We start from the raw sequence: 16,031 nt of genomic DNA, 5'->3' as shown, positions 1-16,031 counted from the left end.
ACTCATTTGCATGAACACAACAAAGTGTTGCCATGGTGGTTGACTGGTTAGCACATCTGCCTCACAGTGTCTAGTTGTGGGTTCGAATCCGGCGCTGGCCTCCTTGTGTGGAGTTTGCATGTTCTCCCCGTGCCTGCGTGCGTTTTCTACGGGTACTCCGGTTTCCTCACACATTCCCCAAAAACATGCTTGTTTGGTTAATTGGACACTCTAAATTGCGCATAGGTGTGAATGTTTGCCCTGGCAACCAGTTCAGGGTGTAATTATTTATTTCAGCTTGCGCACCCATATTTGTTTTGATATTGTTTGAGATGGCAAAAGGAACAGTGTAAGTCTAACAGTTCGGCGTTATACAGTACTGTAAACCAAAGCACTTATCTTGGTCCCATACTGCCCCCCCGTGGACTTAATTGAATCATGCAAGCGAACTGAGATTGTTTATCTGTGTTCGTTTTGTGGTCCACAGTAGCGTAGAATAGTCATTGAAAGTGTAGTGGTACACTCGCCTGAATTGTGTGCTGGCAGCGTGGGATCGATTCCCGCTCAGTGACGCTGTCTGTGTCTGTGTGTGCCCTGCGACTGGCTGGCGACCAGTTCGGGGTGTAGTCATGCCTTTTGCTGCCTGTCTTTTTCTGCCCCCCTCTCTCTCTTGGATATTATTAATGATTATTAATAACATATCAAGCTAATTGGAGCAAATTGATATTTTAGAAGTGTGTGCTATCAAACTGCTCTAGACGTTAGCTGAAATCCACTGATGAGATTAATGCACAGAGATGGAACACGGATAAATGTGTCTGCATATTTGTTGTGAGAGAGAGAAATGTGGGTTAATGTGTGTCTGTGTGTATGTGTGAGAGATAAGGGAGAGGGTGTGTTTGTTTTTGGCATTGTGATGCTGTTTTATTGTGTGCTTCTAACATATTTGGTTGTTGAATTAAAAATGTAGAACATAATCATTCAAATCAGAGCATCTTCCGTGTCTGAAATGGATGTATTCTTGGGTCTATAAGGTAATAATTGGGGAAAGAAAGGTTGGTTTCATCTATATATTAGGGATTTCTACTATAGGGTTAAATACAACTGCAAGTGCATTAAGACAAAGCGACTAAAATACAATTTTCTTTGACTAAACCTAGACTAAAATGTCATCAGCGTTACCAACTAAAACTAGATCGACTAAAATAGTCATGGACAATTTGGACAAACATAAGACTAAAACGCTCAGACTTTTAGTCGACTAAAACGTGACTCGACTAAAAAGAGTATGAACGTGACTGTAGGTGCCAGCATTGTGTCACATATTGTAAATAATGTAACATAATTGTATTGAAGGTGTTTTCTGATCAATTGGTATATGAGGTGCTTGTCACGTGGTGTGGTTGTGGTACATCAGCACAGGTGGTACAATCATCTGTTCACTTGGCAGAAGTTGGGGTTTTTGAACTGTCAGAGGGTGAACGGGGAAGCCCTACTTTTTGCTGATCGCACGCTCGCACGTTCACACGAATAATCTTCTGGATCAATGATCGTTGTGGACGCATGGACAAGTGGCGCATCTGACAAGGTAAAGACTCCCCGTACTCAGCCTCTTGCTGACTAATAATTGCTTTTTTGATCGTCACCTACAGTGACTAATAAAAACAAATATGAGAGCTTGACACAAAGACTAGACTAAAACTACAAGTGAAACAGGCCGCCAAAAACAACACTAGCATTCAGCTGACTATTCAGGATCTGCCTCACCCTCCTCAGGTATTCGCCCGTGGTCTAGGCAGTGCACAGGTTGGTGCTTCTGGTTTTACAGTCTTGGGCAATTGCCTTGCCAACCAGTAGTAGGTGTTATTACCAATGCCTTTCTGTGCTGTGCTCATATGTTGATCCATATCCATATCCAAAATGTGACTCCTATGGTGCCTGATAGGAGCTTCCTTATAGTGCTGAGGCAGATTATAGTCTGGTAGTTTGATGGAGTCGTTCTGTTCTGGGGTCCCTTCATGATCAGGACTGTTAGCCCATTGTGTGTGGGCCCCCGATGTTAGCAGCTGGTTCATTTCTGTTGACAGGCGTTCATGGAGAGCAATTAGCTTTATAGCCGATTGACACGCATCTTGTCTGTGACTGTGTGTGGAATGTGGCTGAATCAACAGCGCCTCTGCTGTTGCAGAGGAGTAGTGCACTTTCATTTGACCTCAATTGCTTTAAGATGTGATTACTCAACGATCAATAAAACCACAATTGACTTCAATGACTGACCGATGAGCCCATTTTTAGCCTAGTTGACCAGTTGTGTCGTTGCTATTACTTTTACTCCTATTTTGTGTAAAAAGATTGAATTCTGAAGTCTTTCAGGCAGTATTATCACCTCATATTCAACCAAATGCTTCAGAACTCATTGGATGGAGCTTCACATGGAAAATGGAAAACAACCCAAAGCATACTGCGAAAGCAACCAAGAGTTTTGTTCTTTAAAGTGGAACCCAAACATATTTTTTCAAAAATATGTTCCCAGCAGGCCCACTAGTTGAAACACGGCATTCTGATTAATATTGCGTTTGTGGAATATGAGTTAAGCAGCAAAATCCACCCGTTTTTAGCCATCTCAGGGGGCGGCCATTTTGTAATTTTTTGTCATATTTGTGATTGTTAATTTGTCCCGTTACTTCTGGTCCCTTGAAAAGTGGCGGGCACATATAAAAGCGCTGTAATTCCTCCGCTGTTCAAATAATTTGAATGTACTGTAAACGCCATCATACTAAAGCTGAAACTCTGTAATTAAAGCACATCTGTTTATTTTTAATTTCAAATCCATTGTGGTGTTAAGAGCCTAAAAATGTGTAAATTGTGTCAATGTCCCATTATTTTTGGACCTGACTGTAAAAGGACCAAATGATAGATGCTGCATACAGTCTCTGAATGACTGACTGAAGTACGCGCTTCATAATATGACTTAAAGGAACAAGTGCTGAAATTGCTGAGCGTCGTGTCATACGGCAAAGATGGGTTAAGGGTGCAGGCTGATGAGAGGAACAGGAAAGCCCTTGTTGCCATGGTAACACTGAAACAGACTTGCTTATTAAAAGCTCTTCCGACAAAACATTTACCTAGCGGGACTGGGAACCCCCTCAACCACGACTCACCAAGCAACATTTACTTGATGGGATATTATCCTATACGTAGGTCTTAATATTTGTACAACTCCTTTCATTGGCTGAGTTTGAGAGGATTTCGCCAAACTGAGAGAGCTTGAGTCACTGACTGACTATATGCAGTCCCCAACATTCATCTCATCAGCAATGAGGGAGCTCACAATCATACCAGTGGCGAGCTGAGGACACCATTTCCCCCATCTCTGCTGAACTGTTAGTGCAGCAAGGGAATCCTTTTCCATGATTAGCCCTTGAACACAGCATGACAATAAGCTGTGAATGTAAAAATGCAACACAGACACAAATGTGACTATAGTGATACAAACAGCAAATGATGTTCATGTTTCAATGCTATTTTGAGTTAATGGGTTATTTAAGTGATCTTAACGCAAACATGTACATTTTTTCAACTAAAACAGTATAAGGTAACACCATTCTTCAGTCAAAATACACAAGGGATTGAGTATTACAGTACACTTAATATCCACTAGTCCCACTGTGGTGTAAGAATAAAACAAATGGGCTTCCTGCATTGAACGAGACAAGCACGTCGAGCGTCAAACCACCAAAGCGAGGCTGAAGTAACTTGAGTGACTATGAGTGCCAGAGAGTGTGAAATGTGTTTTCACTCCGGCACATGACCTAGCAACCAGGCAAACCATCACCAGCTCCTTAGCAACCGCCGAGACATTGCAGTCGTCTCTGTCACTGGTTGCCGTTGGAAACATTCTGTGGAGCCCCCCTATCTCATCCCACTATCCCCATTGAGATCAAGTACTGTACTGGATATATCACAGCTGAAATAAACACAGCAAATTAACATTTGGGCGTCAGCGCAAGAGCGGACACTCGGCTGTAAGGAACTCTGGGATGGAAATGTTATTTACTTGCATGAAAAATACTCATTTTATTTGTGGAAAAGCAGGAGTGGGTGCACGGGGTGCAGTGACCCACCAGATCCAGAAGGCAGCACAGTTTTTTCTCTCTTTCCAATATGAATTTAGATTTACTCCAAAATGATATATCACTTATGTGTATAAACTTGTCTCAATCCTAATAACATTGTTTAGGGAGTATTTCCTTTGCGTGAGTCCAGACAATCTTAAACCAGATATCTGGCGTAATTCCAGAACTGACCTTTCAGAGGCAGTATGGTGCCACAAGGCATGTAAACTGTTGGCAAATGCAAAGAAGAAAAAAAAGTGGTCGTAGGAAAAGAAATAGAACAAGCGAGGATAACTGTTAGCTTATTTTGTAATCAAATTGCAGTTGTGACATGTTGTCATTGTTATTTTTATTATTGGGAATGACTTGTGCGACACGTTATACAAACACTCAATACAACCAGACACTTTCTAATCGGCTAGCATTCATTTCACGTCACAACGATGGATCAGCCATAATTGGCACTGGCCACACTCACAATCACATTAGTGATCGTGAATATTAAACAGGTTTAACAATTACGATTGTTGGCCCTGACTGTTCACTATTAATTTCATCACTATGAACACACCACAGACCACAAGACAATCGTTCTGGATAATCTTTTGAAGACGTCTGATAATTGGGCCTTTGCTGACTTAGATTGGAAAGGGAGGAAAATGCTCAAATGCAGCTCGATTATTGGTATGGGTGTCCCCCAGAGAAAGTTGTTTCTTAGTTGGTGTGTGACCCACATTTTTTTTAAACACCAATGCAAGAAAACAAATGCTCATTTTTGTGTGTGTGTGTGGGGGGGGGGGTCTCTCAAATTTTAAAAAGATGATGTTAAAAATCTACAGTATATGTGTGTACCTCACTTTACTTACTAATTATATTTTTAGTACAAGTACAACCCCTGACGAAAATAATGGACTCACCAGTCTTTTCACTTAGTTTTTTAAATATGTAGAAAAAAGCAGATCACACAAAAACAACACAAAACTAAAGTCATTTCAAATGACAACTTTTTGGCTTTAAGAAACACTAAACAAAATCAAGAAAAAAAATGCAGAAAGCTCTGCAGGATCCTGATAGCGATTCTGATCATTTGAATCAGGTGTGTTGGAGGAGGGAAAGATCTAAAACATGAAGGTAGGGTGGTAGGGTGATTTGGTGGTTTCTCACAGTTTGGTCTTTAAGAAGTTTGATACTCCTCTCCTTTATTTCAAAAGACATCTGTTGTGTTGGAGCAATAATTCAGTTCAGTCTACTTGGTGCAACAGCTCTCCAAGGTGTGTTCACTGGTGTTTAACTGCAGACTAAGGAGCAAATCTAATCTGATGCAATTAGTTTTTGGAATGTAAATTTACATGGTGATTCCATAATTTTTATTCAGAAGTGAGTGATTCCCTAATTTTGCTACTCTGCTTGGTCTAAAAAAATTTAACTGTTACTGACAACTACAATTTTTTCTGATTTATTTTAGTCTTTCTTAAAGCCAGAAATTTGCCATTTGAAATGACGTTTGCTTTGTGTCACGTCTGTGAGGTGCTTTTTTCTAAAAACTTCAACAACTGAGTGAACATCCGCTGAGACTAGTCAATCCATATTTTTTGCCAGTGGTTGTAGTTGCTAGCGAAGGTTTGATTTATGGGTGAACTTCAGACACTCCACCACGAGATGGTGGCAGTGAACTTAAAGCGGAAGTCAACCCAAACATATTTTTTTCAAGAATATGTTCCCAGCAGGCCCACTAGTTGAAACACGGCATTCTGATTAATTTTGCGTTTGTGGAATATAAGTGAAACAGCAAAATCCACCAATTTTTAGCCATCTCAGGGGGCGGCCATTTTGTCTTCTGTCAACTGAAAAAGACATCACAACTGCTCACAACGACCAATCACGGCTGACCTGTTTTCTGAATCTGAGCCGTGACATTCCAAAAACATCCACGGTAGGTTAATTGGACACACTAAATTGACCCTAGGTGTGATTATGAGTGTGAATGCTTGTTTGTTTGTGACCCATGATTGGCTGGCAACCAATTCGGGGTGTCCCCCGATAACTGCCTGAAGACAGGTGGGATAGGCTTCAGCACACCCGCGACCCTTTGAGGATAAGCAGATTGGATAATGGATGGATGGATAAAATGACAGCAAGATTTGAATGTAGCCTCACTTTACTAATAACTCCAAGCCCCTATTCACCCGCACCCCCTCCCCAAAAAAGTTGCCAACACTGTTTTAATTTTTCACGTTCACTTGTATTGTGCTATTGTTTCTATAACACTGTAGGGTGCTATTTTTCTTAATATAGAACTCGGTAGAATTTTGGGGGTGTGTTTGGGAGGCTGGAGTGGATTAATCGAGCATTCACACCATGTGTAAAGTTGATTCGAGTTAGGACCGTAGTCACAGAACGAGTTAAACTAGTCAAAATCGGTCAAATGTGTTCAGCGCGCTTAATGGTGCGCGGCGCCTCTGTCGTGTTGTTGTAAAAATGTTCTGCATCGTGACATTTCTTTGGTTGTCTCCCATTGGATCTAACTGTCATTTACTGCAAGAGTGGAAGACCACTGAACGTTTGCGGAAACCACTACCAGCTGAGAATGACATCATTGCGTCCAAGGGCTTCGTTCCCACTTCTGACTGACACCCACCGCCCAAATTGATTTAGGTCTCGGCCAATAGACTGCGAAGCTCCCATCTCCCCTCTCCTCCCCTCTCTGCTGCCCTCCCACCAGTCACATGGAGGTGAACAGTGACCCGTCTTCTCGCTCTCTATTGGTTTGGCTGCTCCAGTCCATACTCGTCTCGGTTGCTCCCTGTCCACGTACACACACAAACACCACTGAAGTTACACGACTGAAGTTATTCTTGAGCTTGAACTATATTTCAGGTGGAAACTGCCTGCCAAACCACACGCTTTTGTCGAAGCGGCTATATTTAGCCCGCGGAGAATAGAGCGATGAGTGTTCGGAACTTGAAGCCGGCAGAGAGCGCGAGTCGTGTCGCACTACCCTGAGAGAGGAGCCGCCTCTTGTGGCGTGTCCGGCAAACATGAAGTCCAGACGGGATAAACTCAAGATCCCCTCTTTGACTCTGGAGTAAGTAATCTTTTTATCTTTTTCCCCTTCACCTTGCAGAAGTTGTAGACTGTAACACATATTCTGTGTTCTGTGCAAATGTTGTAAATCTTTGGGAAGTCACACGAAGTGGACTACAACTACAGCTGCCTTTATTACTGGAAGTGAGAAATACACTCGATAATCTTCTACACTATAGTATTGGAACAATACATAAAATCAAGTGAAAACAAAATTAAACCTGAAAGCTAAAGCTCGGGAATCACGCATGACGTCATGAAATGAAATGAAAACAAAGACGTCCATTAAGTTGCCACACTATTAAGACGATGTTTGATCTGCAACAGAATTTTGGAAGAAGACCATTGTGGATTTTTAAAAACAGTCCTTTCAAAAAGTCTGACTACTTTACTACTTTAACCAAAATTTTGACACAGTGTGAATTTTTCCTCCATATGATCTATTGTGTTTCTCATTGTCCCACTCTCCTGTGGCATTGTTTATGTTCTCATTCGTAACATTCCTGCATGAATCACACATACCATCAGCACAAGGCTCCTGTTTAGTGTGTGTGTGTGTGTGTGTGTGTGTGTGTGTGTGTGTGTGTGTGTATGTATGTATATATATATATATATATATATATATATATATATATATATATATATATATATATATATATATATATATATATATATATATATATATAAAAATAAAACCGCTAACCTGTGATTGTTGTCTCAATAACAAAGTACACAGCAGCATTATTCGCCCACTCTTCCAGCACATTAATTGTAGCAGCTACAGTGAGTGGGGGTTGGGGAGCGGGGGTACCTGCTGCCTACTAGATGCTGATCCATCCATAAGACGTAGGAGTGTAGGGATGAATCTGCCTCCCCAGTGGATGATCTTAGCTGAGCATGCGCCATTTGTTTTCATTGTCTTTTTAAGGCACTTTGCAGGTGCTCTCACGCAGATACAGGGATGGTAAAATCTCATCGAGCAGAAAGGGAGTGGTTGGATGATCACAGATGCCCAACAAAATATGCTTGTGTTTCGTATGTTTTATATACAGTATTTTCAGAGCACTGCATCAAGCTTGATGTATACGTTTTCTCGCTACTCTCGAGTCAAACCTTTGAGAAATGGCCAGAAGAAAACGTGATGTGCAATACAAAGACACTGACATCATGGGTTAAACTTCCTCAAAGTGATGAACGTAGCTGCTCTGCTTTTGCATTATATGATTTCAGCAATTGTGCCAATTTGTGCCATTCTGACAGAATGTCACCACTGAGTCAACGAAGCATTTTCTACTCACTTTACTCAAGTACAAAAGTCCTGACAAAAAGAAAATAACATGATTCATCAACGAGGCACTTTGAAGGTCTATGGTTGTGGGATCTTAAAGGAAATTGTGTGTGAATGAAACATAGCACAATGAGCACAGTGTAATTGTGAAAGTGAAAGTGAAGTAAAAGTGTAAACCCAGCCTATAGAATGACGAGTGTGTTTGCAAGTCCCAACATCCTCCCTGCATTACTATGACAACATGTTCATTAGTGTTTTGGTGGCTGTTTTAGCACTGCGAAGCCCCTGCAGCTCTGAAACAATAACTGCACTGTAGAGCCCACAAGGCACTACTTACATCTGAGCAGGCAAATCGTTAAAGGAAACAACGCAGGGTCAGTGTCAGGGTGATGCACGCCTTTGGGTGACTGAACTGACACATTTCAAGGCAAAAATGATGCTTTCTGATAGGAAATGTTGGGTGGTAAACATGTTGGATGTGTGGCGTGATGCCAGTTGAATGTCATAAAGTACATCTTGCACCATCAAAGGTTACATCATATGCTTGCTTTAGTTTTGGTCAATAACACTTCATGCTGGGTGTGTTGCCATACCGATGAATGGTGACACCCATGATAAAAGAAACCATAAAGAAACGTGGCCTGTAACCTGCACGGAAAAAGCAACAAAAGGTAAGCAGAGCTGCACTGAGTTTTGTTGAATGGCCATATTAACATCAGGTAACAGCGTTACTGTCTGATAAGCGACACGTGCTTGATTTCTCGGTGAGATTCTTGATGTGATGGGGTATTTGCATTTGTTATGTCCACCGCATACACCACATGCGTGGATCGGCGCACTAATTGACTGAAAATGTAATTCATTGATGAAATGCTGCCTCTAGGAAGGAAAATACAATATATCGTAATTTGGGCACTACAAAACGCTGCAACAGCTACATTTAGCAATAAAAACAAATTTGTACATACATTGGCCACCTTCTATTAATAGCCGCATAACTCCACGTTACAACATGGAATATTTGCAAAGGAAGCGGTCACGCAGATGGATAAAAAACATTTACCTTGAAGAATGCAGCTAATAACGCTCTAGCGTCAAAACCTTTCTTTGTCTCTCTTGTTGTCACACGACACAACTTCGCCTGACGAGCTTCACCGGGCAGCAGTGCAACCTTTGGAAATCAGTTTATGTTTTGGGGAGACGCATGGACTAGAGATGGTAGGAGTCGGTCGCCAAATAAACAACAGATGGGGCTCGCACTGCAGAGATGGCTGTATTTATGGCACTTATTCCCTATGCTCATTAAACTCAACTCAAGATGCTAAATTTTGCTCTCAGTTGCTCCTACACATACAAACTTCTGCATTATTCTCTTCAGGCAGCCCCCTCCGCCCTCACACTACAATCGCAAATGGGTGATGAATATATATATATTTGTTTTATTTAATACATATTGAATTCAAAGTTTACAATGCAAATGCTTTGTGTATTTAGGGGCTATTTCAGCCCAAACATTCAGGACAGTTTGTTAATTTAAATTCTATTGATGTAACAACAACCGACTGAATAAAGGTGAACAATTGAAAGAGAAATACATTTCTGATACATTTGCCAATGCAATGCATGGCATTTATTTTGAATAATGTAATGAGTAATGGTACTGACTCCCAGTCCAGCAGGGTCTCATTCGCCAGCACCATGTTAGCGGCATTATCATGCACACAGGCGCCGACTTTTATTTTTTTAAGTGCCCACGTACCCATCACACGCCGCAGGTGAGCAGCCAGGTTTTCAGCCGTGTGTCTTTCCTCCAAGTCGAATGTCCGAAGAACACAGCTGCGGAGATGTCCTTCGTCCACATATGACACGTTATAGTCATCTAAGATTCGGTGGCTATGGACGTCCACCCGTCTGTAGTTATGGCCACATACAGTAGTTGACCCGCTCAAACGCTCGTAGCATCTCCTCTTTTATTTGGTTATGGTTACTCTCGAGTTGAGGTGTGATTGTTTTGCGACTTGGCACCGTGTACTCAGGCACGATATACAGCAGTAATTTTTCGAACCCTTAGCCCTCAACAAAAGAAAGCGGCAGCATATCGCGGGCAGTCATTTCACAAATTAGTTGGGTAATCTTTGCAGTGCGGCGAGCATCACAGCGCCTGGAACAAACGCTCTCATGCTCGTCTGCCTGGCCCCGCCGCCATGCCCACTGGGCCCGCTCCGCCATCATCGACCTGTTGGTTCAGCATAAACTCGCTTACAACTACTCTACCGGAGCGATGAGAAACCACATCCAAAGGAAACACCTCGATGTGCGAAACGGTGCTGGGTTTTTTTCGTGGTAGCTTCGACATCTTCAGAATTTTTTTTTCTAAATATTATTCCCCAAACTTAGCGTCCCCGCCCCCTACTATGTGTACGTGTGGGCGGGGGGAAGGGGAGCAACTCTCTCTCTTGGTCCTCAGCTTGTTGACAGAGGCAGAGGCGTGAGGAACAAGATGCGTGATATTTAATGCAGTGTTTAACACCGACTGATAAAATACTAAACGTTTAATAAATCGTTGACGGTTAAACGGTTAAACGACTAGTCGCGCACATGCCTAATTTGAAGGCCAGTATACTAATCTATGCAACCATTTCTTGCCTTTCAGTTTATCACCCACTTATCAGAGCCCCACTCTCCTGAGTCCATGCAGCCCCTGCAGCCCTTGCAGCCCCTTGCAAACTCTTCACCCCTGGAGGTAAGATGACCAGTCACGTCGTGCTGTGAGAGTGAACTCGACTCATGACAGGTTGCTTCTCCTTAGAGGGGCTTTGTCTAAAGCTGTTTTCCCCTTCCAATCAGTTCGCCCAACAAATATTTGTCTTGACTTTTGTCAAAAGAAGAAGCTTGTTGACCTACCAGTTGTTTTTTCACCCTCAACAAATTGAGACTCCTTGAGCATGAACTCCGGAACACCTAAAATTCATTCCATCCCATAAGAGTGAATGCTCTCTGATTACGCATTTGTTTTCTAGTAAAAGTAGCTTTTTCATTAGAAAGCAAGAGTGCACAAGAGCACAGCCAAACGTATAGTACAGGTATGGGCAATTCATTTTGAAAAAGCATATTGTCTTGTTTCAATAAAACGCTGCCTGTGTAAATACATGATATCGTCGCTGTCCTGTGAAAAACACTTACCGGTATGTCAAATTTATGAATTTTCAAATATTTTCACGTTAATGCGATGTCTGTAATGCAGAAACACCATTCGCGTAAAAAAAATAAGAAAACTGAAAAAAATGGACGTAAGTGTTTTTCACACTACAGTGACAATGTATAATGTTATAATTAGATGGTCAATAAAATTACATCTTAACGCAGTAAAATTCTACCATTAATTTGGTGCACCCAACCGCCAGCTCATATTAGCCGTTCTTAGTCTAGACTCCCAAATATATAGATAAATGGGAAATATAATCTTGACTGTAATGACTTTTAATACACCGATACGTACAGTATATGAAACTGTAGATTTGCACTCTTCCCTCCACCATGCAGGCAATAAGAATGTTGTCAACAGTAGGAGCATTTTTGTTAGTGTCTCTGTTTTTTTCTTTTTTTTTTTTTTTTTTGGTAATAGTTGCTACAGAGGTCGGAAAAGTCACTAAATAAAGTGAAAACGTCTAGTTGGCAACACCGCAGGCGCAGACACAGGTCATAGCTATCGCTCGCGACCTTGCTTGTAACAACGTCCGCACGTGTACCCTAAAATAAAAGCACAACTTTGAAAATATAAGCACCGCATCATTTCTGTTTTTATTTGACTTCTATGAGGGCTAGTCAGAGATTGTGGGCGGGCTGAATGTGGCCACCGGGCCGTACTTAGCCCAGCTCTGCTATAGTGTTGTGTTGCTTTGCTCTGACACCGAAAACTAAGATCGAGTGTAACTAAATGAAAGATGTTTCTACAATCTGAAGAAAGCCTTTCTCATGTACAGTCTACACATAGTTTAGTATATCAATAAGAATATTGCTACTGAATATGAATGAATCAAAATGTCTTCAACTGCTGAAGCCAATAATAACGTGGTTTTAAGAAGCTCCTGTTTAAGGAGTTCAGCCCCATCCGTTTTTCGTTGTGTCTAAGTCTGTGGGTTGCCTGGCAACGATGATGGGTGCTCTGGAGGAAGGCAACACTGCAAACAGAGATGTTTGCATCCAACATGTTTCTGAATGTGGGAGCGGCGCTCGGCTATCATGAGCCATACAGAATTGTGTTTTTTCTTTTTCCTTTTTTTTGTCGTAAAGCAACTGGCCAATGGCAGTTTTGCGTAATCTTATGACACGGCAACAGCATGTCAGATTGCTCATTTGTCGACATCATCCTTCAAAGTGTATCACGTCCGACCTGCTATGCTTTGCATTTTAAATGTTGCTCATTCTCTTGTGTCAAATTGAAATCTGAATGTGGGAAAACCCCTTGTTAAGTTAATTTTCTATCACATTCCATAACCCAGTAGCACGGTGTTCCAGTGTTTTACACGTCTGTCTCACACTTAAGAGGTAACGGTTTTGATTCCCAGCTCAGGCCCTCCTGTGTGAAGTTTTTGTGTTCTTACTGTTCTTTTTCTCTGGGTACTCCAGCTTCCTCCCAGTTTCCCAAAATATGCATGTTAGGTTAACAGAAGACTCCAAATTGTCCATAGTTGTGAATGTGAGTGTGTTTGGTTGTTTGTACTATATTTAGCCTGCGATTGAATGCCGACCAATCCAGGGTGTACTCAGCCTTGCCGTCAAAGTATGTTGGGATAGGCTCCGGCTTACCCATGGCCTTAATGATGACAAGCAGTGAGGTAAATGGATGGAATACATTATCCTTAATGAATGTATGCAATCTAAACACTCTCTCTAGTTTCTGGTGGTGTTTACCGAGTATTCATTGTCCATACTATTCATAAAAGGTAGCAGCCAAATGCATATGATTCATCATCATCATCATTACATTATTCATTTGCATATGCATCTCACTGTACTCAGTGGAAATAATTACTGAACCCAGGACTCAAGCTGCAAATCAAATTGCATCAAACAAATGAAAATAAATGTCACTGTGGTTTACAGTTCAGTTCCACTTTCACAGACTGAAACACTTTTTTTTTTGTTCAAGTTTGTTCCTGTGACATGACCGCAGTAACAACAACACAACGTCTCAAATAAAACTGAAGAACTGCTCTCTTGTATTGAAATAGTCAGATGTAGAAATAATGCCATCTTAAAGTAAGGACAATCGTATTCGCATAAACAATGGTGGTACTTCGAACAGGGGAGTGGAGCCATTTCAGTGTTTATATGCAGTGAAGCCCTGTTTAAGATAAATTCCTGACCCACCTATAATCGGTGAAAATCTGTCATACATATATTTTTACCCCTGAGTCCCACATGTTTTGAACACATTTACTTATACTTATTAAACACACTCAAGCTTTTGAAAACATAGTTTTCAAAGTATTACTGAGCACCTGTTCTCAATTTCTTACTGACACAGTACCCAAATAAGAGTCAAATCATGCTTGTTTCAAGTCATTCGCAGTTGAAGCTTACTTAAAATCTGACATATAAAACTATATAGTAATGCTAAATTATAAGTCAAAATTCCATAGACAGCGTAGCTGTTACGATAAATATAAAAGTTCATATCATAATAATCTCTACTTTGACACACAAACAGCAACACATACAACCGGAGTATACAGCAATACTCAGAGGCATACAGTATATTGTCGCTGCTCTGTGGTAATGACAACTATTACTGTAGCTTAGTAGGGCACATTCCCTGCCTCATCTTGCTCTTAATTACACTGCATCTAAGTAGGTTACAGTGCTGCCCTGCAGGTTGTGGCAACTCTAAATTCGGACTTGACTGTACATTATAAACCCCATAGAAAAAATGACTTATAAAATTGAACAGTGAGCCCCCACATATTCAATAATTTATCTATTTGAATTGAATCAAACAAACCCAAAACAATCTTCTTGGTGTACTTTTGAGGAAAATGAAACAGAGTTACCCCAGTGGAGCAGAGTCGAAGACGAGAGGAAAAACAAACTTTTTTTTATCAAAGCTGCCAAGAGTTTCATGATACCTTTTCCATGGTGATTACAAATGTGCATGAACCAACAACAAATCCACCTATCAGAAAGCTAATGAATGGCACAAAACTGCTGGACAAGAAACACATTAAGTTAAATTAAAAATCAACTCACTCAAAATGTTTGTTATTGAGGTACTATGTTTGTCTTGCATATCATTAGAAATCCGCAAAAAATATTTGGTCTACTCAAGTTGTAATGCAGGGCTCAGAAAATAACCAGTCACGGCTCAGCTTCAGAAAACAGGTCAGCCGTGATTGGATGGAGCTTACCTGTTTTCTGGAGCTGAGCCATGATTGGTCGTTACCTGAGCCCTGAGCAGTTGTGATGTCATTTTTGGTCGACAGAAGTGACAAAATGGCCGCCCAGAGAGGGCTAAAACGGGTGGATTTTGCTACTTAACTCACATTCCACAAATGCAATATTAATCAGAAGGTCGTATTTCAACTAGTGGGCTGGGAACATAGACTTTCGCTTTAAGAAGTGCATATCAAACTGCTAGAACTTTACAATATTCAGTACCCAAGAAGTAGCACTCAGTTTCTAAAAGGTTGGTGACCTCCGAAGTTGACGCTTTTCACCACAGTGTGAGTAATACTCACGTCACATCTTTGTGACTACTCACTGACACTGAGTGTTAACACTTTCATGCATAGTGGTCACTACAGTGGACAGCTATTTAAAAATTGCTTTTGCCTGTATTAATTCATCTAAATTAAAAAAAATATTTTTAACCCTTTCATGCATTAATTATGATTTAATGTTATTATTTAAAATGTAAATATATTTTTTAGATGAGTTGAAATAGGTGAAAGCTACTTTTAAATAGCTGTCCACTGTAGTGACCACTTTGCATGAAAGGGTTAAAGCAATCAAAATGGTAAACTGGATTAAATGCCTTATCAATTACACTGAACACATTGAGAATATTTATTTGGTAGATAGTCTTCAAGAATAATTTTAAGGACTTTATGTAACTCAGAAAAGAGGAACATTTTCTCAAATTCACCCTTTTTGGTTGATGATAAAAATTTCCAATGCAGTACCCATGACTGGGTTTGCCAAATGACTAAATACCCACTGTCTTGTAAGACATTTATTTTTTAAGGATTATGCTGTAAAATGTGTTTGGTACAGATAGGTGTATATGTATATGCAGAGCTGGACATTTTACCAAAATTTCCCGGTCCGTTGGTCGCCTTCTGCCTGCAGCCGGGATACCCTTCCGCCATCCGTTTATCTGCCTTTTTGTCCGGCCAAAACAAATAGTAATCGCCTATAGGCCAGTCTGCCTATCATTTTAAACAGGCTTCCGTTTGCTTTTCCGACTACCAAGTTCGACAAACTACCACTAGCGCGAATTGATCTGATCTGAACACAAACCCCGAATTTTTAGTAAGATTCCCAGCTCTGTTATACTGTATGTATTT

The 16,031-nt window shown here is 40.9% G+C and overlaps 1 protein-coding gene across 2 annotated transcripts in view; it reads left to right on the top strand.

Annotated features, from left to right (window-relative positions):
* The first annotated feature begins 6,838 nt into the window (after positions 1 to 6,838).
* The window catches only part of LOC147138171 (microtubule-associated serine/threonine-protein kinase 3-like), a 42,836-nt gene continuing 33,643 nt past the window's right edge, over positions 6,839 to 16,031 (top strand). For both annotated transcript variants that reach the window (XM_086047056.1, XM_086047055.1), the window contains exons 1-2: positions 6,839 to 7,179; positions 11,120 to 11,209. In XM_086047056.1, the coding sequence (XP_085903182.1) occupies positions 7,133 to 7,179; positions 11,120 to 11,209 (137 nt within the window). In that variant the 5' untranslated portion in view covers positions 6,839 to 7,132. The remainder of the gene's footprint in view (positions 7,180 to 11,119; positions 11,210 to 16,031) is intronic.

Source organism: Filicampus tigris, chromosome 12, assembly GCF_054856515.1.
Source record: "Filicampus tigris isolate MCC_2025a chromosome 12, RoL_Ftig_1.0, whole genome shotgun sequence".
NCBI classification, from domain to species: Eukaryota; Metazoa; Chordata; class Actinopteri; order Syngnathiformes; family Syngnathidae; genus Filicampus; species Filicampus tigris.
The sequence above is the reverse complement of the archived record's forward strand: the minus strand, read 5'-3'. Positions and strand labels throughout refer to the sequence as shown.